Here is a 25,212-nt window from a genome sequence, read left to right on the forward strand (position 1 = left end):
GGTGCTGTGATGATTCAATAAATATCATAAGTGTTACAGGAGTGTTAGCTCTGCCTCTGTCACAGCTATGACCCTTGTCATCCATGCGAGGAAATAGTTGAGGGTGACCAGGGAATGGAGACAAAGTAATGGCAAATGTTTCAGAAATCTCTCAATCATAGCCACAGTTAAAAGACCTAACTGCCTTTCCTGATGGAATTAGAATGGCCCAGTACCTCCACAGATCCTATTGTTGCTGAAGGGCAGCTTCCCAAGTGCCCCCCACTGAATTCATTGCCTTTTGTCACTTCTTTGGCCCCCTCATCCCTTCCTTGAGGCTCTAGACCACAGGTGTTAGGTCCGAAGGTACAAGTTCCGGGAGAAGAGAGGTTGTGACTTCGCAAGGCTTCCCCTACTTGGCCTGCCAAAAGAAAAGGCTCTCTCCCGTTCCTCCACCCGAGCTTTAATCATCCCTGAGACAGAAGAGCCCAAAGAAGTCTCCAGACATTTCAGACAAGAGCATGCCACCCTTGTTGAAAACAATTCCCAGCCCCCAGCTGTGGATGACCTCGTCCCCCAGCTTCCCTGCCTATTAAACACATGACAGCACATTAACTAATTGCTGGGAAACAAGGCCTTGAAGAATCTGTTTCAAAAGAACCTGCAGCAAGATTGTCAAAAGAAGAGCGCTGGCCGGGAGTGGGATTGGCGCCCAGGGCTTGGAGCCTGGGAACACAGCCCCACTGGCAGGGATTCTTCTGGCAGCTGAGGCACCAAGTCCAGGGCCAGCTGTCAAAGATGCTGTGAATTTAGAGCTGGGATCTGGGAGGTCATAGAGCTGGCCCCCTCTGCTCTGAACAGAGGCCTCAGTAAGTACACATCTGTCACATCTGTCCTGTTCAAGATTCCATTCTTCTCAGAGAGGCCCTGTGACAATACCGCGGTCCTCCTCTCTCTAGCCCCTGCCCTCCAGAGGCTGAGTACAGAGTCACCTCTGGGTGGGACCTCGGGCTGGAAGCACAGAAGTATCCAGAATCACCTCCTGCTGTGCTCTCCAGCCCCCACCAGTGCTCTCACCCAAACTTGCCACTTCTTGTTTGTATTTCCAGACTACTCAAATCCAATCCATCCCGCACCATGTTTCCTAAGCACTTGCTGATCACTATTAATCAGCAAGCTGGCGGTGCTGCCGCCCGCCCATGTGAGCATGTTGTTAATGATGGGAGAAGACTGCCAAATGGCCAGCTCGGCTCCGGATGGTGAGATATGGGTCTTGTCCAGGCTGAGGAGGCAAAGGCATCGCCGCAAGCCATCTGGCATGGAATGGAGATCCCTGGGGCTTGATAACGAGAACTGAGCAGGCCCTCTCTCTGCAAAGAACAATGTTAAGAGTCCATCCACGTGCCCCCCTACCTCCTTTCATACCTGGTGATCTTGGAGACCGAACAGGGTGGAGGGAAACCTCAGGGATGAAGAAAGGCCAGCTAGCTGCCCCTACATTAAAGCCCTATGCATTTCCCCAGAAGCCGGGATCTGGAGACCGCCTGCAGCAGCAGCCACAGGAGGGAAGTAAGCTAGGTCATCAGAAGTGCTTCCCGATGCAAAGGGTTGCTAAAACTATTCTAGGATAGGTTACTAAGAAAAGAAGTGTTAGGTATGACCTGCAGATCCTCTACTCCAAGTTTATTAGCTCAGTCTGCGCTACATTTATATATGCTCATGTACAAGTTTGCTTTTTCTATCAATACATGAAATTGAGGGACCTGGTCTAGTATTTATTTGGTGACCCTTGGTGTCTTCTCCCAGGGGAGATCATACCCTCTGGATGCCCAGCTGTGGTACTGACCAGGCATCCCCTGAGTGATGAGATGAGTGGCCGTGTCAACAAACCTTTGCAAATCAGACAAGGGGCCAGACCCTGGGTTAGAGACTGAGGAACATCATGAAAAAACAATAGAGGTTAATAATAGCACAGGGAGCGCATCCTGGGGGCCAAAGGTGTGGCCCAGCAAGAACTCAGCAATTCAGAGGGAGGGGTCTGAGAAGTCAGTGCAGGAGGCTCTGCAGGGGGTGGAGCCTGACGACTAGGGAAGGGTAGGCATAAGGTGTACATCATGATTGGTTGGTTTCTAACAGGGGGATTTCAAAAAGGCCCACAGGGAGCCATTTTGGGGAACTGCTGTCTCTTCCTAGGAACCTGCCCTGAAATGGGTGCCCAGAGCCACAGGCTTGTTAGAGTCTGTCACATAGAGGACATGTCCTTTAATTAGGGGCAGGGTCTGGAGGAGGGGGAGCTCTTGGAGGAGTCTTTTCTGCCTCCCACAGCCTCTCCCAGGCCTAGGACAGGGCTCAGGGCACCATCCCAACCCCGCCCCCATGGGGAACAGGATCAAGGAAGGTGCAGCAGCTCACCCGTCTGCCCCAGGGTGGCATTGGAGCCACCAAGAGTGGCAGGCTCAGCTGCCAGGCCCTGCTGAGCCAGGACCCCCAGAACTAAACACAGGGTCCCTCCCCCTCCCCTGCCGGCCCCAGGCCTGTCGCTTTGATGTGGAGAGCAGTTCTCAGGGGGCCAAACCTCAAGTCCCCCTGGGATAAGTGGGCCAGGCCCCTGAGTCTAGAAGTAACTGAGGGACCCTCCTCTACTCTCTTCTCCACATGGAGCTGCAAAGGAACCAGCAGGAACGAAGTCAAAGTTTCCAGAAAGAAAGACTATTTTAAAGGCTGTATGGCATGGTGGTTAGGAATGAAGCCCCTGGGCCCAGAATGTGAAGGCATAATTTCTAGCTCTGCCATTTATTAGCTCGTGACCTTGCGCACAGAGGAACCAGCAGGGATGAATGAAGTTTGGTCTGATTCTCTTTTTTTTTTGAAGAAGAAGACTGGCCCTGAGCTAACGTCTATTACCAATCCTCCTCTTTTTCCTGAAGAAGATTGGCCCTGGGCCAACATCCATGCACGTCTTCCTCTACTTTATATGTGGGACACCCGCCACAGCATGGCTTAATAAGCAGAGCGTAGGTCCGCACCCGGGATCCGAACCTGTGAACCCCAGGCCGCCGAAGCAGAGTGCACGAACTTAACCACTATGCCACCGGGCCAGCCCCAAGGTTGATCTGATTCTTAAGGTCTTACATCCTCATCTGTAAAATGGGGACGAATAATAACACCAACCTCATCGGGTTGACCTGAGGAATAAACGAGCCATAATACAAAATGCTTGCAACATCACCCAGCATGTTGTAAGCACTCAAAAAACAAAAAAACAGTGCCAGCTATTATTATTAAACACCCTCTGGCAATGGCAGTGTCACCATTTCCATACAGGGAGGGTTTCCAGAAGCATCTAAGTGCAAGGGGAGCTTTGAGACTTATTTTGAAAATGCATTTGCATAGCAAGCAAGCCTTTGTTCCTTTTTCAATATTTTTTCATACCGTAAGGGGATAAGAGAAATCTTTTCTTCACCGGGTTCTTAGGAGGATTAATTGAAATGACACATATAACGTGCTTAGACCAGTGCCCAACTCACCGAGCTCACTGAATGTTAGTGATGTTAGTTAATGTTTGGGGTGGCTCGAGACGACACTGGAGGTGACAAAGGTGGGGGAGGTAAAAGTGCCCCCACTACAGCCAGGAAACCTCTTGTTGGGAAGCTCTGCTCTGTTCTACAGTGAACATGAATCTTCCCTGCTACGGTGTGAGACAAGCATTTAGACACGAGAATTTCCTGGGAATCCATCAGGGTGTCAGACCCGGGCCAGGTTTCCCAGGAAGCTTGCTGCATTTCTTCTCCTGGAGGCGCTCATTGGTCTGGGACGAACCTAAGGGTTCATGGTCGTGCCTGCCCAAAGACCAGACATCATGACCTTTTGAAGGCCCTTTCGGCCTCTGGACTCTAGATGCAAAACATCTGAGCTCCAAGAGCAAGGACCAAGGACATCTAGTCCACCTGGATCACCTGGGCTTAGGGTCGGGAAGGGACACAGGTGCTGGACTATAAACAAAGAAATCCTGAGCACCCCTTGCTCTCTGGCTGAGAATCACACAGACACACACTTTCACCCGCTCACCTGCTCCAGGCCTGGTCCTGACCCCCTCCCAGGGAAGCCCACGGGATGGAGAGAGGGTCAGGGGTCTCCAGCCACCGGGAGAACTCACTTTATGCCAGCAGAGAGTTGAACCCATTGTGCTGCCTCAGAAATCAGCACTGAAACAGCAGGGCCGAGCTTGCCCGTTTCGGCCACCAGCTCAGGATGCTTTACCTCGTGGATCCCAAAGTGGGCGTAGGAGTCGAAGTAATAATCTCTGGAGGTCATCTCCTCCGGGTTCAGCAGCTTGGACATCTTGCCCCGTCCTGGGCAGCTGGGTTGAGTGGACACATGGTGGACACATTGCACAGGCTTGGGTGGGACAACAGGCTGGGGGGGCTGCGAGGGGAGACTGTTCACCTGAGGGGAAGAGAAGGGGCTGGGGTTAACAGTGGCAGCAGATCCTGCCCTGAGAGTCCGCCCCTCCTTCCTTCCCCTCCTGAGCCCCGCTCCAATCAGCCACAGCGGCCACTCCAAAGGGGTGGCTGGTCCCTTCAGGCTTTCTGGCAGTCAGCTTGATCGCTGTGATTTGTGGAGAGGTGGCATGTTACTGAGGAGCCAAACAGACCTGATTTAATCCAGTTCCACCTCTTACTAGTTGGGTGACCTGAGCCGATCTAGGCCTCAGTGTCCACGTCTATTAAACAGGGACAATAATACCTTCCTTTACAGGAAAAGGGAAAGAGGTATAGCATCGCATCGCAGAGTAGAGCATGATGGCTGCAGTGTAGATTCCAGAGCCCTTCTACCAAGACTGAATACCAGCCCTGCCACTTACTTGCTATACAACCTTGGGCAAGTTATTAACCTCTCGGTACCTCGCTATCCCCGCCTCTGAAGTGAGAATAACATGGGCCCCATCTCCTAGAGTTGTCCTGAGGATTAGATAAGTTAGCTTAGAAAAGGGCCTCGCACATAGTAAATGTTCATTAACTAAAATGAATCTCACCTGCACCCTTAGGAAGATGGAGCCCATGGGCTTATCTCCTCCCAACAAGCAGCACTTGGCCCCCGAGTACAGGTCTCTTAGTTCTGGTGTCTCACCCCCTTTGTCTTGCCCTCCTAGTTTCTGATTCACAGTTTTACTCTGAACTTCAGCAGAAGTTTACTCTGAACTGTGAATACCCACCCTGACGGCCAACCTCCTGCCTGGGCACTACCAATGACTGCTCTTTCTGCATCCTGCAACCCTGCATCCTGCCCAGCACTGCACCCCACTGCACCCCACTGCTGCTGCCCATTGCTGACTGGCTCCTCCTCCACAGACTAAGAGGAGGGAGAAGGACGGAAGCTCAGGGAGCTTCCGGGGCCCAGAAGCTCAGACTTCCCTGCAGAAGCGGAGTTATGCCAGGAGAAGAACCGCCTCTCCCTGGAGTGTAGGAAACCTAGATGTGCACAGCAAAGTCCTCAAAGCAGAGGAGAATTTTAAAAACAGAGAGGCGGTAGTCTCCATTCACTGGTCCTCTGGGGCTGAGGATCAGGGGTCCTGGGTCCTCTCCTGGCTCTGGTAAAATTAAAGATGGATATTGGGAAGCAGAGGGCACGGTGCACAAGTGCAAACCTGGGTCACACTGCCTGGCTTTGAAACCCAGCCCTGCTACTTGTTGGCTGACAAATCACTGTGCCTCAGTTTCCTCTTCTATAAAACAGAAGTCATAACAAAATCTACCTGAGGGAGTTGTCAAGAAGTTTGATGAGTTAATATACATAAAGAGTTTAAAACACTACCTGGCATATAGTAAGTGCTTTATTATTATTATTCAGATCACATAAACATGCCCCTGTTCTGTGCCTCAATTTCTCATCTGTGAGTTGGGTCAGCTCAGACTTCCTATCTCCTTTCCAGCAGAGAAAATAGGGAGGTCCTAGGACAGAGGAAGATCAAGAAATCCGAGGGATTCTATCCCTTCCGTCATGCTGTGGGCACAGCCCCAAGACTGCCCTGTGTCCCGAGCTGGGGGGAGCAAGCTGGGGAGAGTGTGATGGTCCCATTTTCCTGGTGTATCTAGGCTACAGCCTCTGGGAAATAAGCAGACTTCCCAGTTTAGCAACATCAGATTTCAGGTCGGCAAGATCCCGGGCTGGCTGGCAGAGGCAGTCGGGCGGCCTCATTAGAATGCAGCAGGTGCGCCCACCCTCAGCTTGGGATGTTGGTCACGGTCTCCCAGAGGCTAAAAATAGACTGTGTCAATTGCAAACTCCCATGCTGGCTGCAGAGTCACCTCTAAAGCTGAAGAAGGCTCTGTGCATGAAGCTGACCCCAATCTTGACTCTATTTAAATATATTAAGGAGAGAAAAAGTCTAACTGTTTCAGGCGGCATGTGTGGCCAAGGTCACAGGGGCCTCTGCACCCCTTAGCTGCTATTCAACTCTGACTCCAAGGACCTTTTTCTACCAGGATCCCTGAGACTCTTTCCCCAGCAGCCAACTTACAAAGTGTCTGCCATGCACCACACATTGCACTCACAATGCAAAGGGATGAATGGATTTGGGAGCCATTCACCTCAATACCCACAGGACACGGGAACAAAGAGGTGACTGTGGCCCAGTGCCTGGTCCTGGCGGCTGTGTGCCCAGCTCAGCCTCCTGCAGAGGGGACTTGCAGTCTGCCCATCAGCTGACAGGTGTGCTGGGGGTCTGTCTCCTGGGACAGGCCGGGAGCGGGAGGGGGAGGAGCAGTGGCCCACGATCCCTGGGCATTCAGCACCTGGGGTGCTGCTTTTTATTCCACAGATACCTGCTGACCATCTGTGGCGGCAGGTCCTGTGCGGGTCTGTGGAAGAAGTAGGAGCAGCGCCCTCAGGGACTCTGCTTTCTGGTGGGAGTATAAGACCTTTGAGGGCTCCAAGAGACGATGGAATAAGGTTTGTTTTAGAAGAGAAGTTCAAGCAAATTGTTCTGGGGGTTTAAAGGAGAGAGAATTCACTTCAACTTAAGGAATCAGAAAACACTGGGCTAGCTGGCAGTGGGGCAGGTGGGGAGCTTTCCGGATGGATTTTGGTAGATGGAGATGGTGGGAGGGAATTTTAGGAGGAAGGAACAGCTTGAGCAAAAAGGTAAAGGGGCAGGAGAGCAGTGAGCTTGTTTGGGGAGCAACTTGGCTGAGACGGTGGGAGATTCAGTTGAAAGGGAATTCCAGCCATGCTAAGAGGTTGTAATTAAATACAAGATAATGGGGAGCTGTTGGTGGTTTGTAACCACCGGAGTTCTATGTGTGAGCTCTGCTTTAGGAAGATTTATGTGGTGGCAGTGTGTGTGCAGGAGGGGACAAGGAGGAGAAAGGAAGAGTGGAGGCACTGGGAGTGGGGAGGCAAAGTATGAACTTAGGAGGCTATTTTCAGAGTCCAGTCAAGAAATAATGAGACCCTGAACTACTGTTATGTTAGAGGCGCTGCCTGCCAGAGAAACTGCAGAAATAGCATCCATAGGAGTTGGCAACTGACAGCACGTAGGGGAAAAAAGAGAAGCTGGAATCAAAGATGACTTCAACATTTCAAGCCCGGGTGACTAGGAAAATGGTGGTGACATTAACAGAAATAAGCAAGTCAGCAGGAGGAGCAGGTTGGGGCGGGGGAAAATAATGAATTTCAATTTAGATATGTGAGGTTGGAAATGTCATTGAGTCATATAAGAAAAGATGTCTAACAAGCAGACAGTAATGCATTCCCAGTCAACAAATATCATCAATAAAATTGAAAGGCAAATGATGTACTGAGAAGTACATTTCTACATATATGGCAGACAAAGGTTAGCATCCTTAACATGGGGAGAGCTCTTACAAGCCAATAAGAAAAAGATGAACATCCCCAGTTTAACACTGGGGAGAGGGTCTTCTAGTCAATTCACATGGGAATAAACACAAATGGCAAATTAACGTGCAGCAAAAATATTTACCCTCTCTAGAAACTGGGCAATTTCAAATTAAAACCAAAAAAGTTAGAGCCAGCCCTGATGGCCTAGTGGTTAAAGTTCGGCGCTCACCGCTTCAGTGGCCTGAGTTTGCTTCCCTGTCGTGGAACCACACCACTCGTCTGTCAGTAGCCATGCTGTGGTGGCAGCTCATGTAGAAGAACTAGAATGGCTTACGACTAGGATATGTGACTATGTCCTGGGGCTTTAGGGGGGAAATAAAAAAAAAAAAAAGTTATAATTTTTAAATACCAAATAAGCTTAACTGCCCCCAAAACTACAAAAACTCTGCTTTTGTAAGGGCTATAGAAAAATAGGTACTTTCATACACTTCTAGTGAGGCGTTTTTGGAAGGTAGTTTGATGAAATGCATTAAAGTCTTAAAAAGCAAAAATCCTTTAACCCAGTAATTCCGTTTTTTGGAATTTATCCTAAGGAGAGAGTCATGGATAATCATAGACGTGTAGCTATAAGAATTTCATGACAGTACTGTTCACAATGGCAAAAAATAGCAGTCAATCTAGAAGTTCCACAAACAAAACTGATTATATAAACTCCAGTCCATCCACGTGATAGAACACTGTGCAGCCATTTAAAATGTTGTGGAAGAGTGTTTAATAACACAGAAACATGATCACGACAAACTGTGAGTTGAGGAGAACAGGTGGGAGAAGAGTAGGGTGTGAGCCCATTTTTAAAATTAAACCTATTCGTGCCTGTGTGTGAAGAGGGGAGACGCAGGGAAGGCACCAGGATTGGCGGCGATCATCACAGGGTGTCGGATTGTGGACAGTTAATTCTTTCCTTTCTTATACTTGTTTATATTCTCTAAAATTTATGCCATTAACACATACTACTTTTGTAAATAGCAAAAAGTAATAATACTGAAAAAGAAAAGGAAATGTGATCCAGAGCTCTGGAGACAAGCCAAGGCTGGCACTCTGGATTTGAGAACCATCTGCATAGCAGGGGGCTGAGGGGTTCACTTGGGAGAGACCCCAGGATGGAGGTAGAGGGGGTGAGGATGGGCCAGGGAGAGAAGCCAGAAGAAGGTATACACAAGATTGGTTGCAGCCTGAAGGCCTCCTCCACCCAGAGCCTCTGGTGGCCACTGTGGCCTGTGGAGGAGTCGGGGCTTCCAGATGAGCTCACCATCATCCCCCAAGACCCATCTCCTAAGTTCCTTGAGTCTTTCCAAGGCTGTGGGAGGGCAGATAGATGAGCCAAAGGCTGAGTTTTCAGAGCCCCTCTGAAAGGCCTTCCCTTGTGGCTGAGCTAACTTTAATAGCTTCCAGAGACACATCTGGACTTACTATAAGCCTATATGGGGACCTGGAGGGTTCGGATACGTCTCTCTTCCACAGGACCTGCCGCCACAGATGGTCAGCAGGTATCTGTGGAATAAAAAGCAGCACCCCAGGTGCTGAATGCCCAGGGATCGTGGGCCACTGCTCCTCCCCCTCCCGCTCCCGGCCTGTCCCAGGAGACAGACCCCCAGCACACCTGTCAGCTGATGGGCAGACTGCAAGTCCCCTCTGCAGGAGGCTGAGCTGGGCACACAGCCTCCAGGACCAGGCACTGGGCCACAGTCACCTCTTTGTTCCCGTGTCCTGTGGGTATTGAGGTGAATGGCTCCCAAATCCATTCATCCCTTTGCATTGTGAGTGCAATGTGTGGTGCATGGCAGACACTTTGTAAGTTGGCTGCTGGAGAAAGAGTCTCAGGGATCCTGATGGAAAAGGGGACCTTGGAATCAGCATTGAATGGCACCTAAAGGGGTGCAGAGGCCCCTGTGACCTTGGCCACACATGCTGCCTGGACCAGCTAGGACTTCTTCTCTCCTTAATATATTTAAATAGAGCCAAGATTGGGGTTGGCTTCAGGCACAGAGCCTTCTTCAGCTTTAGAGGTGACTGCATAGCTTCCCAAGCACAGCATCCTTCTCAATATGTGAGGCTGGACAGAAGCTGTCTTTGTTTCGGTGCCCTTGCCTGGTCACTAGTGTGCAATGCTTGGGACACACATCCTCAGAGAAGGGGCAGTCACAGAGAAGCATCCTTCTCTGAGAAACTTGGAGACACCAGGGACCCAGGGAGAGAAGCTCGGGGAGGACATGGCCTCACCGCTCCAGGGCAGTCACCTGGACATGATGATGACGATGATGATGATGATGATGATCCCTCACATTGATTGAGGGCCCACTGTGCACCAGGCACTGTGCTAAACACTACAAATATCATCTCAGAAAATCTTCTAATAACTCAATGAGGCACTGACGTTTACAGCTGAGGAAACTGACACTCAAGAAATTCAGTCAGTTCCCTGAGCCCAGAGCTAGAAGTAACAGAGCCAGGATGTAAACCAACATCTGTTGGATGCCAAAGCCATGCTCTTAACATTGATACTATGGTTAGCTCAGTTCAGTCCCACTAAGGACAACCAAGCTGTAGCTAGGAGCCCTGTGCTCAGAAATGGATGACAAAGCTGGTCTAGGCAGGAAGTCCAGTCCTGGGGGTGGGGGCGGGGCAGGGGAAGAGGGTCAACAGGCAATGACGAAACAGAAGAAAATGCCTTGGTGAATGTAGGCACCTCTGCAAGGTTCAGAAGGGGGCAGACAGCATGCTCCAGTTTGTAGAAGGAAAGCTGAAGCCGACATAAGGAAGGGAACATGTCTAGGGTCACACAGGCAAATCTAGAGCCGGGACCTCCGAGAAAATAGGCAAGGGGTAGTGAAGGAGAGGGGAAAGAGGCCATAAGGAAGGAGAGTGAAGGTGAAGTAGACGTGAAGGGGGCGGGTAGGCAGTAGTGGGCAGAGAGAAGCCAGCGCTTCTGCACCAGCAGCTGAAGCTACGAGCCTGGGGGCTATAAATGGCTCTTCCTGGCACCAGCCCAAGCTGTAAAAATGATTTTCCCGAGAACGAGAGGCTCCACAGGAGGAGCCAAATCCTGCTCTCTTCTCCAAATGGCAAGAGAGCTTTTTCTAACCTGAGTCGTCTGTCTTCAGCAGCAGTCTGCCTGGCTTGAGGTCCCGTGGAGGGACAGAAAGGGGACTGCAGGGGGTGGGGCACTGAGGCGGAGCAGAGGAGGAGGGAGGGGGAGGGAGGACTCCCAGCCCCGGTCTCACCACCTCTTTCTTCCCAGCGGCCTTCACCTGCCTCCCACCATACCTTCTTCACATGGAACGCCCCCCAGGGTCACCCGCAGACACTCATCGCACCGTTTCTTCATCCTCATGTCCTCACAAAACTGTGATCTAAATTGATGTCCATGTGGTTGATAATGACATAGAATAGGTCTTCTAGCACCATCTGTCTGCCTTTAGATAGAGACCAGAGCTTTAACTGAAAGGGAAACATTCTAATGGTGGAATGTCAGTCAGCAGCAATGCAAGCAAGGGCTCTGTTGGGCATATGGACCTCTTATTGTCCAAGATCACACCACAAATATATGGCTTTCATGTCTGCCTTTGGGCAAAGACAGCCCTGGTTCCACCCTCATATCTACTCTCCCGCCTCTCATCTGGGCTGAAGATGGGTCCCAGCAAAGCAATGTTGTAGTCAGCCTCCCCAGAAGGAAGTGTTATGCTGGGGTACATAGCCCCAGCTCCCTGCTTCTCACTCTGCAGGTCAGAAACCTGTGAGTCTGGGGGATGGGGAGAAGGATCTAGATGTTGCTGGTCCTGCAAGCCAGTGTTGTCTTCCTGTCCATGGCCCTCCAGGGCCCCCTGGCTTGCTCATTTGTCAACAGTCACTCTCATGCCCCTCACTAGAGTTGGCTTTTTAAGGCACAGACACTCTCTAGATCCCCTGGGGCAAGGCCAGACACTGATGCATGTCACAGAGTGTCAGCTGCTGTCACCCGCTGGACCTTCCTGTTTTACAGTGTCCCTGACTATAACTCTGACGTCTTCGCAGAGTCCATCCTCACGTGCTTTTTATTTCTTTAGACTCTGGCCCCCTCCAAGGCCATGCTCCTTGGAATCCCCTTCCTCGGGTCCTGCCACTCTCTATTCCCAGTCCCCACCATCCCACTGGGGAATGCTGCCAGGAGGCCTGCCAGGACCCTTGGCTGAGCCAGAGCTGACAGAGGGGTCTAGGCCAGGGTTCTCAATGTGTGGTGCCTGGACCACCAGCATCAGCATCATCTGGGATCTTATAAGATATGCAGGTTCTCAGGCCCTACCAGAAACTGCTGAATCAGAATCTCCGGGGTGGGGCCCGGCAGTCTGTTCCAACAAGCCCTCCACGTCATTCTGATGCATCACGAAGTTTGAGAACTGCTGGTCTAGAGTTGCATTTTCCCCACTGTATGCACAGAATAGATAATCCTAGAAAAGGGGTTCCGTGGTCAAGTAAGTTTGGGCAAATAAGCTAGAGAGATTTCTTTTGTTTTCCAGCTTTACTGAGATATAATTGACAGATAATGTTGTGTAAGTTTAAGGTGTACAACATAAGGATTTGATATATGTATATACTGTAAAATGTAAAGAGATATCTTAATTGCAATACTTTTAAGCCTTTAATTTGCTGAAATGAATTGTGAATCTCCAAGAGGGAATTAGGGTGTCTAGTGCTACCAAATTTATGGCTGTGGCACCCTTTTTTCCTGAGAGATCTATAAACGTCTCGAGAAATTAATGTTCTAAGGGAAACCATCTGGAGGCCTCTGATTTAGGGCAGTATTTCTCTACTAAAATCCGCATCAGTCACCTTGGGGTGGGTTTCAGGCCCCACCCCAGACCAGCGGAATCAGAGCCTGTGGGGCTGAGACCCAGCAAGCTGTGCGCTTAACAATCCCCCCCAGGGATGTCTATGAAATCCTGGTCCAGACAGGGCTGAGGACAGCTCCTCACCTTCCGCATTACTCTTTGACTCCTGATGCAGCCCTCAGAGGCCAGCCTGGCACTGCCTGGGTGCTGCGATGATTCCCAGACAATGTCAGAGCCAGGCCAAGCACACCTGGAGGACAGGCAGCCACAGGATACAGAAACCTCCCTGGCCGTCACAGCCAAAGGACTGGCATTCCATGTGGGCTCTGCCACCTTCAGGCTGGGTGACCTTGGGCCAGTCCCTAACTTGCTGTCACTGCCAGGGTCACCACGTGGCTCAACGCGAAGGGCAGTCCTAGGCGGCGTGCACCGTGTCCTGGTGCTTCCCGTAGCCCCTGGCTGTCTCTTTGGCACTGCACCCACACGGCACTCCCCCTGTCTCCTGGATCAGGATCTGCTGGGAAGGAATCTGGGGGATTTGTTGGTCCTGACCTATTTTTTAAATAAACTGGGGCTGTTTTCCAGCTATTAGCCACTTTTCTCCCAAGCCTCCACCTGTTAAATTCTCTTCCTATATCCTCAGATATTTTGGCTGTAAGAGATGTCAGGTTAATTGGATGCTTGGCTCCTGGCTCTTCCTCCCTAATGGGCTTAAAAAGCAGACTTCATCTCCTCTCCCTCTCTCTTCCCTCCCCAAGGCCACAGGAGCCTCTCTCTCTCCTCTGACTTGAAGAAGGTCACTGAGCACTTGGCTTCCCTCTCCGCTTGCCTTTAAGGGCAGATGTGAGGAAAGACACAGCCAATCTCCTCCCACCTGCACCTGGCCCGGAGTTGGACCAAGCTTTAGCCCAAGATTTGGGTCAAATCATCCCTGTGGGACCTGAGCTGGGCTCTTGACCCTCCCCCGGGCTGGGGCTGTCAGTAGGGGTAGAGGTCATACAGAACTTGTGGGTTCTGGTCTCGGTTTTCTCTTCCCCTGTTCAGGTCACTATGCAAAAGCCATTTAACCTTTCCCACTCTCGGTTTCCCTTTCCGTCAAATGATAACAATTATGTGTTCTGCCTCTGTCACAGGCCTGTGTTGTGAAGACTGGAAGATACTCAGTATGTAAATATCCAGAGGAAATTCCAAAGTGTGGTACAGGAGGACAAGATTTCCACCTCTGGCAATCTGACTCTACGCCCTGATGCTATTTGTGGATACTCTCTGGGCCTTTCTCTGGCACTGGACACAGAGGCTTTGGCAGCCCTTAGCACTCTGTTCTGCCGCCTGCCTGACCCTGTTCCTCACCGTCCACATTGTCCACTCTCTAGGCTCTGTTCTGCCTCCTTTCCTTGGAGCTTTCTGAGTACTATACAATTGCTATCTTCAGGAATATGGCCATCATGGAAAGTCAGTCAATTTCTCCAGCCCATGACACCTGGTCTCTCCAGCTCCTATTCTGAACTCTCATGGTATCTGCTTGTCTAAAGCTACTGGTTATTTTCTGTCTTGTTTTGTTCGCAAATGGTCTCATGCAAATTGTCTCACGATTGTAGGTGTTGTTTCTACAACCAAGAAGTAAATTCCTTCAGACCAGTAACCAGATCTTATGTATCTGTATTAATTTCCCCTTAATACTTGGCACAGAGTCAGGGCTCAATAAAGATGTGTTTATCACACTATCCGTACACTTCAGCTGGGCCAACACTGCCCTTCGTAAATATATTATGAACGTGGAGTGAAGAGGCTCCTTCCCACCATGCAATCAGAGGCATTTCATTCCCCTCGAAAGGGTGGAGAGATGGCAGGAAGAAAGATAAAACTGAGAGGAAGAATCATCATAATCCTAATAATACTCAACACTCTTTGGAGAGCTCAATGATACTCCAAATGTCTTTACCGAGAAGTGTCTTATCTCCTGGGATTTCTAGGAGAAGAAAATCTCTTGCAAATGTAGAATCAATTTACTAAGCACCCACAATTCCATCCATATAAACTACAAGTACCTTCAAGTACAGATTCAAGTGTATTTGTTAGACATTTTTCCAACAATCTCTTTACACCCAAGTAGGGCAAGGCTAGGATTGCAGGTAATGATGCTGTGGCTCAGAGAAGCTGCCTGACTGATTCAGCCCATACAGCATAGCTGGTCAGGACCCAGGAACTGACCCCTCAGAGTCTAAGGCCCCATTATCTGGTCATTAAGCTGATGACTGAAGAAAAACAAGCTACAAAGTCATGCTATAAGTCAGAAAGAAAATCACAAGTTGTTGGCCAAGACCATAGCCACACCAACTTAATCTAGACTCTCATATGGTTTCCATGGACTCCTCTCGGCACTTTCCATCTAGTTCTAGCAAGCCCATTTACTCCAGATAAATATATTTCCACCCAGATTCTTAGCATATGTAACTGACTCCTTTAATCAAAGATTCTGATGCAAGTAAGCGCTGAAAACACTGGCATTCCAGCTAGAAAGGGAACAATGTCAGCCATCTGGTAATATCCAGGTCTACTCCAAAGGTGGCCTCAAATGTCTAGTGACAGATTCCAGGAATCTGGATTTTTTTTTTAAAGCACTCTCAGGCAATTCCCACAATCAGTTAAAAATACAGGAAATAACAGTTTTCAAGACATTGAACACTGAAAAACCGTATCTCTGAGAGATGGCAAACAAACAAGGTGAACCCTATGATGGCCTAGCTCACTGCCGAGTGTGAGGATCTAGGCTACGGTATAGGGAGCAGGAGCCCAGTAGAGCTAGGAATCTCTCTTGGTGGAAGAGATGGAGGTGGGACTCCGGGGACAGATAGGCAGCTAGAGTTTGCAAGGCAGATTACTGGAGGGAAGAAGACTATACAGAGAGGGGGCTTTGGAGATCTGGAGAGAGTCCCCCTCAAGTCTTCAGCTGAGACTGACCAAACCATGCATGTGAAGAAACAACCTGAGGCCAAGCGAAGAACTACTGAAAAGACAGAGAGACTAATCCGTGGTACTTGCACAGGGCCGGGAATGGTTCTTGTTGCCTCAAACCAGAGTGGAAAACCTCATAATTCATAAATATTCAGAAAAGGTTATTTTTCACTCAGTAGTGGAAAATTAGCCTTTGACTAAAGACTGCTCTGATCCCATTAAACAAAGCTTAAAAGCAAAACTTGAAAGGGTTAAACTGTTCAAGTAATTCAACTGCATCCCAGAAAAAGAAGCTTAGAAATACAAAATATCCAAAAATATCCAGCAAGGTCTGGATTACACAATGTCTGGCATTCAGTCAAAGATGATCACTGCTTGCCAAAGAAGTGGGAAAATACTACTTATAATGAGGGAAAAAACCAATCTCTCCAAATCCACCCAGAAAGAACACAGATGATAGAATTGGTAGACAAGGTCATTAAAATTGTTATTGTAACTGTCTTTCATATGTCCGAGAAACTAGAGGAAAGATTAAGTGTGTTAACTAGAGACATGGAAGATATAAAAATGACTCAAACTGAACTTCTAGAGATAAAAACTCTGTGTGATGAAAAATACACTGGATTAGGTTAACAGCAGATTAGACATTATAGAAGAAAAGATTAGTGAACTTGACACAGGGCAATAAAAACTATCCAAAATAAAACACAAGGAGAAAAAGACTGAAAAAAGGTTAAACAGAGCATCAGTGAGCTGGGGGACAACTTCAAGTGGCTTATACACATGTAATTGTGGTACTCAAAGGAAGGGGAAACAGAAAAGTATTTAAATAAATATTGGAATGATGGCTAAAATTTTCCAAATTGATAAAAATCATAAACTTTTGGATCCAAAAAGCTCAACAAACCCTGAGGAAAAGAAACAAGAGAGAAAAAAACTACATCAAGTTATCTCATAATCAAATTACTTAAAATCACTGATAAATAGAGAATCTTAAAAGCATCAAAAGTGGGGATGAAGACATGCTACCTAGAGAAGAAATAATATAAGAATGACAGCTAACTTCTTATAAGAAACAGCACAGGCCAGAAGACAGGGCAGCAACACCTTTAAAGTACCAAAAGGAAAAAAGAAAAACTGTCAACTTAGAATTCTATACCCAGTGAAGCTATCTTTCAAAAATAAAGCCAAAGTAAAGATTTTTTGAGACACACAAAAGCTGAAAGATTTCATTATCCATAGGCCCACACTGTTAGAAATGTTAAAGGACCTCCTTCAGGCAGAAGGAAAATGATACCAGATGGAAATCTGGATCCACGCCAAGAATGAAGTGCTCTGGAAATGGTAACTACACAGGTAAGTAAGTGTGAAAGACTCTTTCCTTTTTTTTTTTTTTTTTTTTGCAAGGAGATCAGCCCTGTGCTAACATCTGCCAATCCTCCTCTTTTTTTGCCGAGGAAGACGGCCCTGGGCTAACATCCGTGCCCATCCTCCTCCACTTTATATGGGACGCCGCCACAGCATGGCCTGCCAAAGCAGTGTGCCGGTGCGCGCCCGGGATCCGAACCAGCGAACCCCGGGCCGCCGCAGCGGAGCACATGCACCCAACCGCTTGCGCCACCGGGCCGGCCCCTGAAAGACTCTTTTCTTATTATTTAAATTTCTTTAAATGGTCATTGACTATTTAAGTAAAAAATAATGATAATGTCTTATGGGATTTATGACACATGTAGGATTAAAATGTATGATAGTAATAGCACAAAGGCCAGAAGGGGAGGATTGGAAGTACACTGTTGTAAGATTCTTGTACTATATGCGAGTGCTGTAATATTACTTCAAGGTAGACTATGATAAGTACAATACATATACTACAAACTCTAAAGCAGCCACTTTATAAAAACACAAAAAGTTATAGATATAAGCTGGCAAAGGAGATAAAAATTTTTAAAAAATCATTAAAAAGAAGGGAAATTCTGACACATGCTACAACATGGGTAAACTATGAGGACATTATGTTAAGTGAGATTAAGTCAGTCACAAGAAGACAAATACAGTATGATTCTACCTATATCAAATACTTAGAGCAGTCATATCCATAGAGACAGAAAGTAGAATGGTGGTTGGCAGGGGCTGGGGGGAGGGGAGAATGGGGAGTTATTGTGTAATGGGTATAGAATTTCAGTTTTGCAAGATGAAAAGAGTTCTGGAGATGGATGATAGTGATAGTTGCACAACAGTGGTTGTGAATGTACTTAATATCATTGAGCTGGATACTTAAAAATGGTTAAGATAGCAAATTTTATGTTATGTATATTTGACTACAATGAAAAAAATTGGAGGAAAAATATGGATGGAATCACAAGGAGAGATAGACAAATCTGATTAGTTTGGTGGTTTGAAAACCGCCAAAATAAGCAATCCTTGGACTTAAAGCCTATGAAATCTAGATGCATCATTTCCCATTCTATCTTTCCTATCACCTCCAATATTCCTGAATCAAAGACTTGGGGTGGGGGCGGTAAATAAAACACACTAAGCATTTACTTGTCAAATTAACACCTTAGTGTGAAGTCACTCATCAGGTCCCTTCTCTCCTGAAAGGAGGAAGAAAGTACATTATAATAATGATGGGAGAGAGGGAGAAGATTGGTCCAAGAGGCCATTTTCCCAGGGAATGCCTATGGGTCCTGGAGCCTGGGAAAGGTCTCATCTAGAAGCAAAGGAAGGCCATGTGTTCAAGAGAGAAGTAGGGAGGCAGGAGTCCAACTGCCATCCCCTCGGTGTTCTGCGGTTCTAAACTTTTCTCCCAAACTCCTGCATCCTTCACATACCTATAAGGCCCTACAGCCTCTCCAACCTCTCCTGCTATTCGGTCTCTGTCACCCTGGCCTTCATTCTGCTCCTCATACCCCCAAATACTTGTTCCCACCTATGGACTTGGCACCCGTGTTCCCCAGGTATTTGGATGACTGGCTCTTTCACCTCGTTCAGGCCTTCATTCAGACGTCACCTTTGCAGAGCAGCCTCTCCAGACCACCCTGTCCGCAAACACCCCCACCTCCACCACATTCTGTTCCCTCACCCGCTTTATTTTTCTTCAGAACTCGTATCAGTGCCTGACACTGGGTGATATATTTGTTTATGTCTGTCTGCCCTGTAAATGCAGACAGCATCAGGCTCTACTGCAATCCCAGATTATAGAACTGTGCCTGACACTGAGTGGGTGTTCAGTAAATGTTTGTTGAAGACATGAATAAATGAGCAAATGAATGAATTAATGATTCCCTTAACAAGGTGCCTGGGGGACTATGCAAAGAAAAGGGCTGAAAAGCACAGTGACAGAGCAGCTGGCAGTCCCGCCTGGAGGCCCACTCTCAGTCCCACACCAGGCAGCTCCACCCCAGAGAGTCCCGAGGGCACACGGTGAAGAAGGATGGTTCCCCAGCTGTCCATGCTTGACTCTGGCTCCACTCTGTGCTGGCTCCAAGATGCTCCCCTGCGTGAATGATCCACTCTGCGCGGCTGTCTCTCAGGAGGACACTGAGCACTCCAGAGCCCAGGAAAGCTGGGTAAGCTTTGTCCCTGAGGCCCAAGTGTAAGCTGGAGCTATCGGAGTCCTTACAGATAAAGTTCAAATTCGTTAGCAAGACTTATTAGCCCTCCACTCCCCGCCGTGGTCCAACCCCTGCCTGCTCCTCAGGTTCCCTCCTGCAATGCTGCTGCAGTCCTGCTGCCCCTCTGTGTCCCCTTAATGCACTGTGCCCGTGCCTCCTGGCCTTGGTACTGCTGTTCTTCTGCCTGGAATCGCCAGCTCCTCCCTGTCTACTGCCAGCTACCTGCCCAAACCCACACCTGAACTAGTGTCCCAGGAGGCTCAGGTGTTATTCCCTAGAGGCCATCTACTTTGATCGCCTTCCCCACCAGGTTAAATGTACTCCTGAAGAAATCAGCCACAGAACAGGTCATCTGCCAGTTTAAGATAAGTCTGAACAGAATGACAAGTCCTCAGTGCTTTGCCAGGCTCCTTTCTAAGGACAGCCTTGTGAGGTTGGTAATGAGAGGGTCCCAAGAGCTCCTACCAGGTATCATGGGATTTCCCCTTCCATGAGTGTCACAGTCCCTTCCCCACCTGAGTGTCATGAAATTCCCTATCCTGTGCAACCACAAGGCAACCTCCCAGGAGAGTTTAGATTTCATCTCTGTATAAAAGAAAGCTGGTGGTTTTGCTGTGCTCAGAAGTGTCAGGAATGGAGGGAACTGAAGCATGCAGCCTTCAGCGGCAGGCTTCTGCCCCTCTTCTTCCTGCACTGCAGTTCTTAGTAAATGGTGAAGCCTCATTTTAAATTATAAGTCTTGTCTTTTGTTCCCACAGCTCCCTCCTGTAGGTGCTCCCTTGGCACCTCTCCTATCGTCTTCACAATACCCCTGCAGCTGCAGGTCTCCTATCTGACTCTCCTTCCAAAGCATAAGCTCCTCAAAAGCGAGGACTGTTTCTCACTCTTGTTTGTACCCCCAGGGCTTAGTAGGATGCATGGCATGAGGCTGGCACATAGTGCACTCTCAGTAAATGCTTGTCGAAGGAATGACTGATTGAATGGATAGATGGCTGGATGGACAAACAGTCCTACAGAGGAGACTGAGACTCAAAGAGTTTGAGTGGCTTCCTCCCAGATCCCTGATGTCAGCAAATGACAGAACTCAGGCTTCTGTGCTGCCAGAGTTGACTCTATGCAGGATGGCTGAGCACTCAGAATGTCTCCTTAGAGGTCAGTTTTCCCTTCCATTCCCCTAGCATCTTCCCAGATGACCGGGCCCACAGGTTGTCTCAGCTCCCTTTTGGCCTAACTTTGACGTGCGCACCAGATCTGCTTTTCTGAATTCATGCAAAACAGGCGAGCGTGTCGCAATCCTAATCAATACTCACCACCACAAATGACACAACAGCCACTATGTGTTGACCAGGCCCTACACGAAGTGCATTTTCACTATGAGGCCCAGAGAAAATCAGTAACTGTTTCAAGCTCATAGAATTAGAAAGTGAAAGAACATGGAGTCTAGCATACAGAAAGCTGCCTGCCGTATTTTACCACAGATTCAGGAGAGGCAGAGCTGTTCCGAGGTCAAGATCCTAAGGTGCAGGTGACCAATAATGACAGCCCTGCCCCACCATTTTCTAGTCAAAGTCATCCCTTTTAGACCCCATGGTGTAGTGTTCTGAACTCTCTCTTAAGTACCTCGCCATTTTCACAATTGGACACAAATATTCGTCCCTCTCATGAATCACTCCACCCTGGAACCCGTCTCCAACAAACTGGCGAGGGCCTTCCTTTACTAGGCTTGTGACAAGATCTTGAAGAGGAAAGTCTCTAACTGGGCAGTTTGTGAAGGCTCAGGAGTACACAGACATCTTCAGCCTCAGAGAAGGGAGCACGTGATGAGAACAGGCCCAGGCTTGGATGCAGGAGCTCCTTTTTCTGGTCCCAGCTTTCGTCCTACCCTACTGTGTGTCCTTGAGTCAACCTTTATCCTCTCTGGCCTTGGATTCCCATCTGCAGAAAGAGAAGGGACTGGATTCAATACTATGGATCAAGCAGGCGTGCCTAAGGGGACCAAGGAGGTGACATGAACTAGTGGAGTGGGTGGAGGTGATGACACCCACCATGGGTAAGCAGGGAGACGATGGCAGCTGGAGGATGGGCACCTCCTGTAAGAGGTGCCCAACATCCCACGCTGTCCTCTTCTGATCAAAAGTGTCTTGATTTTTAAGTATTGGTCTCTATGAGGCCAAATGAAACATATCTGTGGGCGGGTTGGCCCACACCGTCCCATTATTTATCACCATTATGTTCACAACTGGGAAGCTGAGGCCCAGACAAAGGAAAAGACCAGTGAAAGACAAGCCAGGCAAATAGGCACACAGCCCTGAGAAACCAGCCGTGACGAGAACCTGGGCTTCTGGCCGACCACAATCACCAAGAAACAGAAAATAGAAACTGCCAAAGCCAAGGGCAATTCACGGGTGCTCAAGGCAGCCTATTTCCCAGGGCAGACTGGAGAATGGAGTCAGCCATGCTCGTTCAGCACGCAAGGCTCAGTGGGGACAGAGAGAGTGAACTGCACTCAAGCACCGTGACGGGCACTTAGCTAATTGTGGGATGTGTTGAGGTTCGGTGTAAGCAGTGGTTCTCAAACTTGAGTGGGCATCAGAATCACATGGAGAGCGGATTGCAGGGCCCACCCCAGAGTCTCTGATTCAGTAGGTCTGGGGTGGGGCTGATAATTTGCATTTAACAAGTTCCCAGGTGATGCTGATGTGGCTGTTCCAGGGGCCACACTGGGAGTTTGGGTTCTGGAATATGACTGCTCATATTTGGAACCAGGCTCCACCACTTACTAGCTATGTGACCCTGGGAAATTTACCTAACTTTTCTGTGTCTCAGTTGTCTCATTTGTAAATTGGGGATATTATTGGTATCTACGCAGAGGATTATTTAAGAATTCAATTAGATAACCCATGTAAAGAGCTTTGAAAGGTGCTTAGAGCATCGTTAAGAGCTCTATGAATGCCATTGATCATTTCTGCTTGTAAAGGTAGCTTAGTGGAAGCTCCAGCTGCACTAACCCACGACTGGTGGCAGAGGAGCTCCACAATGACCTCTAGGTGTAAGGGGGCAAGATGAGACAAGTTACTGGAACCCAGAGATGGTGAGGGCTGTGTAGACGGGGTTACGAGGAAGCTTCAGTTCAAAGAACGAGTTGACAGTGTCCCTGCAGGGAAGAGGCTGGAGGAATAACCATTCTGGCCTCACTCCCCTCCTTTATCTGACCTCTTGCTGGTGCTCCTGTCGAGGCTTCCCGCCGATGGGACTCAACCAGCCAGAGGCCCGGAGGAGCCGGCAAAGGGAGCCTGTTGCTCAAGTCCATATCGTTCAGCTTTCCAGGGCACAGCACAGGGTGGAGAAGGATGCAGAGGAAATTGGATGGGCAAATGTAAGATACCAGCACACTTGGAAAAGGGCTTCCAGACATCACTGGGTCTGCATCCCTGCCTCAAGAAGCAGGGTGACCCCTAATCCAGCTTACACTGGGGATCTCCAGTAAGAGAGCTGATGGATTCTGGAAGGCTCCAAGGGTCGAAGTGAGCAACTCCTCTCCAAACCACATCCTGTGTCCTCGTTCCAGACCCAGCCAGGGCTCTAGCATTGAACCAACGAGGCGTCAACCTTGGAGGAAACTGGACTCTTTGCCTTTCTGTGGGGGACAAGAGACCACTTTGCAGGGAGCAGAAAAGACAGGATGAATTCAGCAGAGACTGGAAAGTAAACACAGCAACCTGACACACAGGACAGTCAGGGCTTAGAGCCCAGCTTTGGCCCTGTAGCCAACTCTCTGACCTTGACAAAGCACCTCTCCTCAGAGCCTCCCTCTCCATAGGTCACGACCACTCCTGCCCCCGTCCTCTACCTGGCTCCTCCTCATGCTCCAGGATTTGGGGCCTGGGAAAGGATTCCAAGATGTGCTAAGTCACCCTAGGCTCCATGGAGGAAACCACTAGAGCAATACCTGATGTAATTGTGATTATTCATTATCTAAAATTGGACAGGATGAAGTCCTGCAAAATAATACACTGTAGGGAATGGATCTGCTGAGGCAATGGACTGAATTAAAATCGTTGCTATTAAACATTTTTCCAGGACTGGTAACTTTTGATGCTCTCTTTATTCATGTACTGGCTCTCATCACCAAAACCCTTGAAAGAGACTGATGCTGTGCGCTTCCCTGACAGTGATGGGGAAACAACATGGAAGAGGCAACTAGTCAGCTTTCCAAAAAGATCCAGGTACAATGAAGTATAGAAGATGTGACAGGAAGTTTGCCATGGAAAGAGAAGATAGTATGTACACTATCACAGAGTACAATTATATGCACTAAACACTAGACTGATGCTGTGCGCTTCCCTGACAGTGATGGGGAAACAACATGGAAGAGGCAACTAGTCAGCTTTCCAAAAAGATCCAGGTACAATGAAGTATAGAAGATGTGACAGGAAGTTTGCCATGGAAAGAGAAGATAGTATGTACACTATCACAGAGTACAATTATATGCACTAAACACTGCAATGGGAAGACTAGAATTAATAGCTGGAAACCTGAAAGGGACCTCAATGAGTCACGTGGTCCTGTCCCCTGGCTTCGGGTAAGATGTTATTAACCAGGTCTGAAGAGTCTGAGGGACTTACTGGGGGTCACCCAGCCAGTTACTCAACTTAAATATAAAATCCCAGCTCAAGCAAAAATATAAGGGAAACTTAAATAGGAGTTATCTATTCTACAGGCACGTACTGTATTTGGGTTAGGAGTCAGAGCTCTGCAAAGAGGCTTCTAGAATCCCCAAGGCCAACCCCCATTTTTTCACAAGGCAAAGAGGAAGAAAGAGAGCATGGAAGCCCACATTAGAACTTTCTGAGACTACTGGGTGATGCTGGGGGGATTGAAAAATATTTCATGTAAGGAACGACCCGGACACCTCCTTGTGGATTCAGCCATTTCTCCAGGTTCACTCTCTAGCATCATCTTTGTTCTTCTTCCTCCCCAAAGATAATCCTGCGTGGTAAACGTAGAGCAACTGAGAACCTCAAACTCCTTGATTCTTGGTTTTGCAGTGCTCTCAGGATCAAAGACAGCCTCAGAAAAGACCTGTCCCATAGTAAGTAAGTTGCAGAGCCTGAACTATCACCCAGGTCTCCTGAATCCCATGAACTTCTTCCTAAAATTATTTAATACCCTAGCACCTCCACTAAGGCCAAATGAGATGGCAAATGGTGATCCCTGGTGTTAAGTCACAAAGCTAAACAGCTGCAGAACAACCACCCTGCATTGTTCTTCTAAACAAGTAATCTCTACCCATAACTCATTCATTCACTTATTCATTCATGCATGCATCCATTCAGCCGGCACCTACAGAGCCCTTCTGGCGTCCAGGCGTCGTGCTGCAGTGGAGAATGCACTGGCAAGGAGCAAAGGCAGAAGCTGGGCAGCCACTTGCAGTGGCCCAGACAAGAGGTAATGAGGGTCTGATCCAAGGCAGTGGGGAGGAGGAGAAGGAGATAGAAGTAAATGATTTAAGAAAGTAGAATTAGCAGGATTTTGTTATGAATTACCTGAGAGTGGGGCAGGGGAGGTGAGAGTGAGGGAAGCCTCTAGTATGATTCCTGATTTCTGGCTGGAGAGAGGGAGAGAATGGCAGTGCCCTTCATGGAGACAGCATACAAGGGGAGGAGCAGATGAGCAAGTTCAGAGGAAAGATAGGGAGCTTTTGTGGGTCATGTTGAATTTGAAGTGCCTGCAGAACACCGAGGGAGAGAAATCCAGGCAGAAGTGCAGGACTGGATGTCACAAGACATGGAAGAGGATGAGATCATCTAGGGACAGTGAGCAGCAGACAGCGTCACTAAAAGGTGGAAGGAAGAAGGATCCATACGAGAGCTTGAGAGAGAGCAGTCAGAGATGTGGGAGAGGCAGGAGAAAGTGGGGCTTAGGAACCGAAAGAGGAGAGGGTATCAAGAAAAACACGA

General features: G+C 48.5%; 1 protein-coding gene across 1 annotated transcript in view; it reads right to left on the reverse strand.

Moving 5' to 3' along the window:
• The window catches only part of PRMT8 (protein arginine methyltransferase 8), a 91,740-nt gene that overhangs the window by 50,549 nt on the left and 15,979 nt on the right, over nucleotides 1-25,212 (reverse strand). Inside the window, exon 2 of the mRNA XM_004438756.3 lies at nucleotides 4,240-4,425. Within this exon, the coding sequence (XP_004438813.1) occupies nucleotides 4,240-4,425 (186 nt within the window). The remainder of the gene's footprint in view (nucleotides 1-4,239; nucleotides 4,426-25,212) is intronic.

The sequence above is a fragment of the Ceratotherium simum genome, chromosome 17 (genome assembly GCF_057802395.1).
Source record: "Ceratotherium simum simum isolate JZ-2026a chromosome 17, ASM5780239v1, whole genome shotgun sequence".
Lineage (NCBI taxonomy): Eukaryota > Metazoa > Chordata > Mammalia > Perissodactyla > Rhinocerotidae > Ceratotherium > Ceratotherium simum.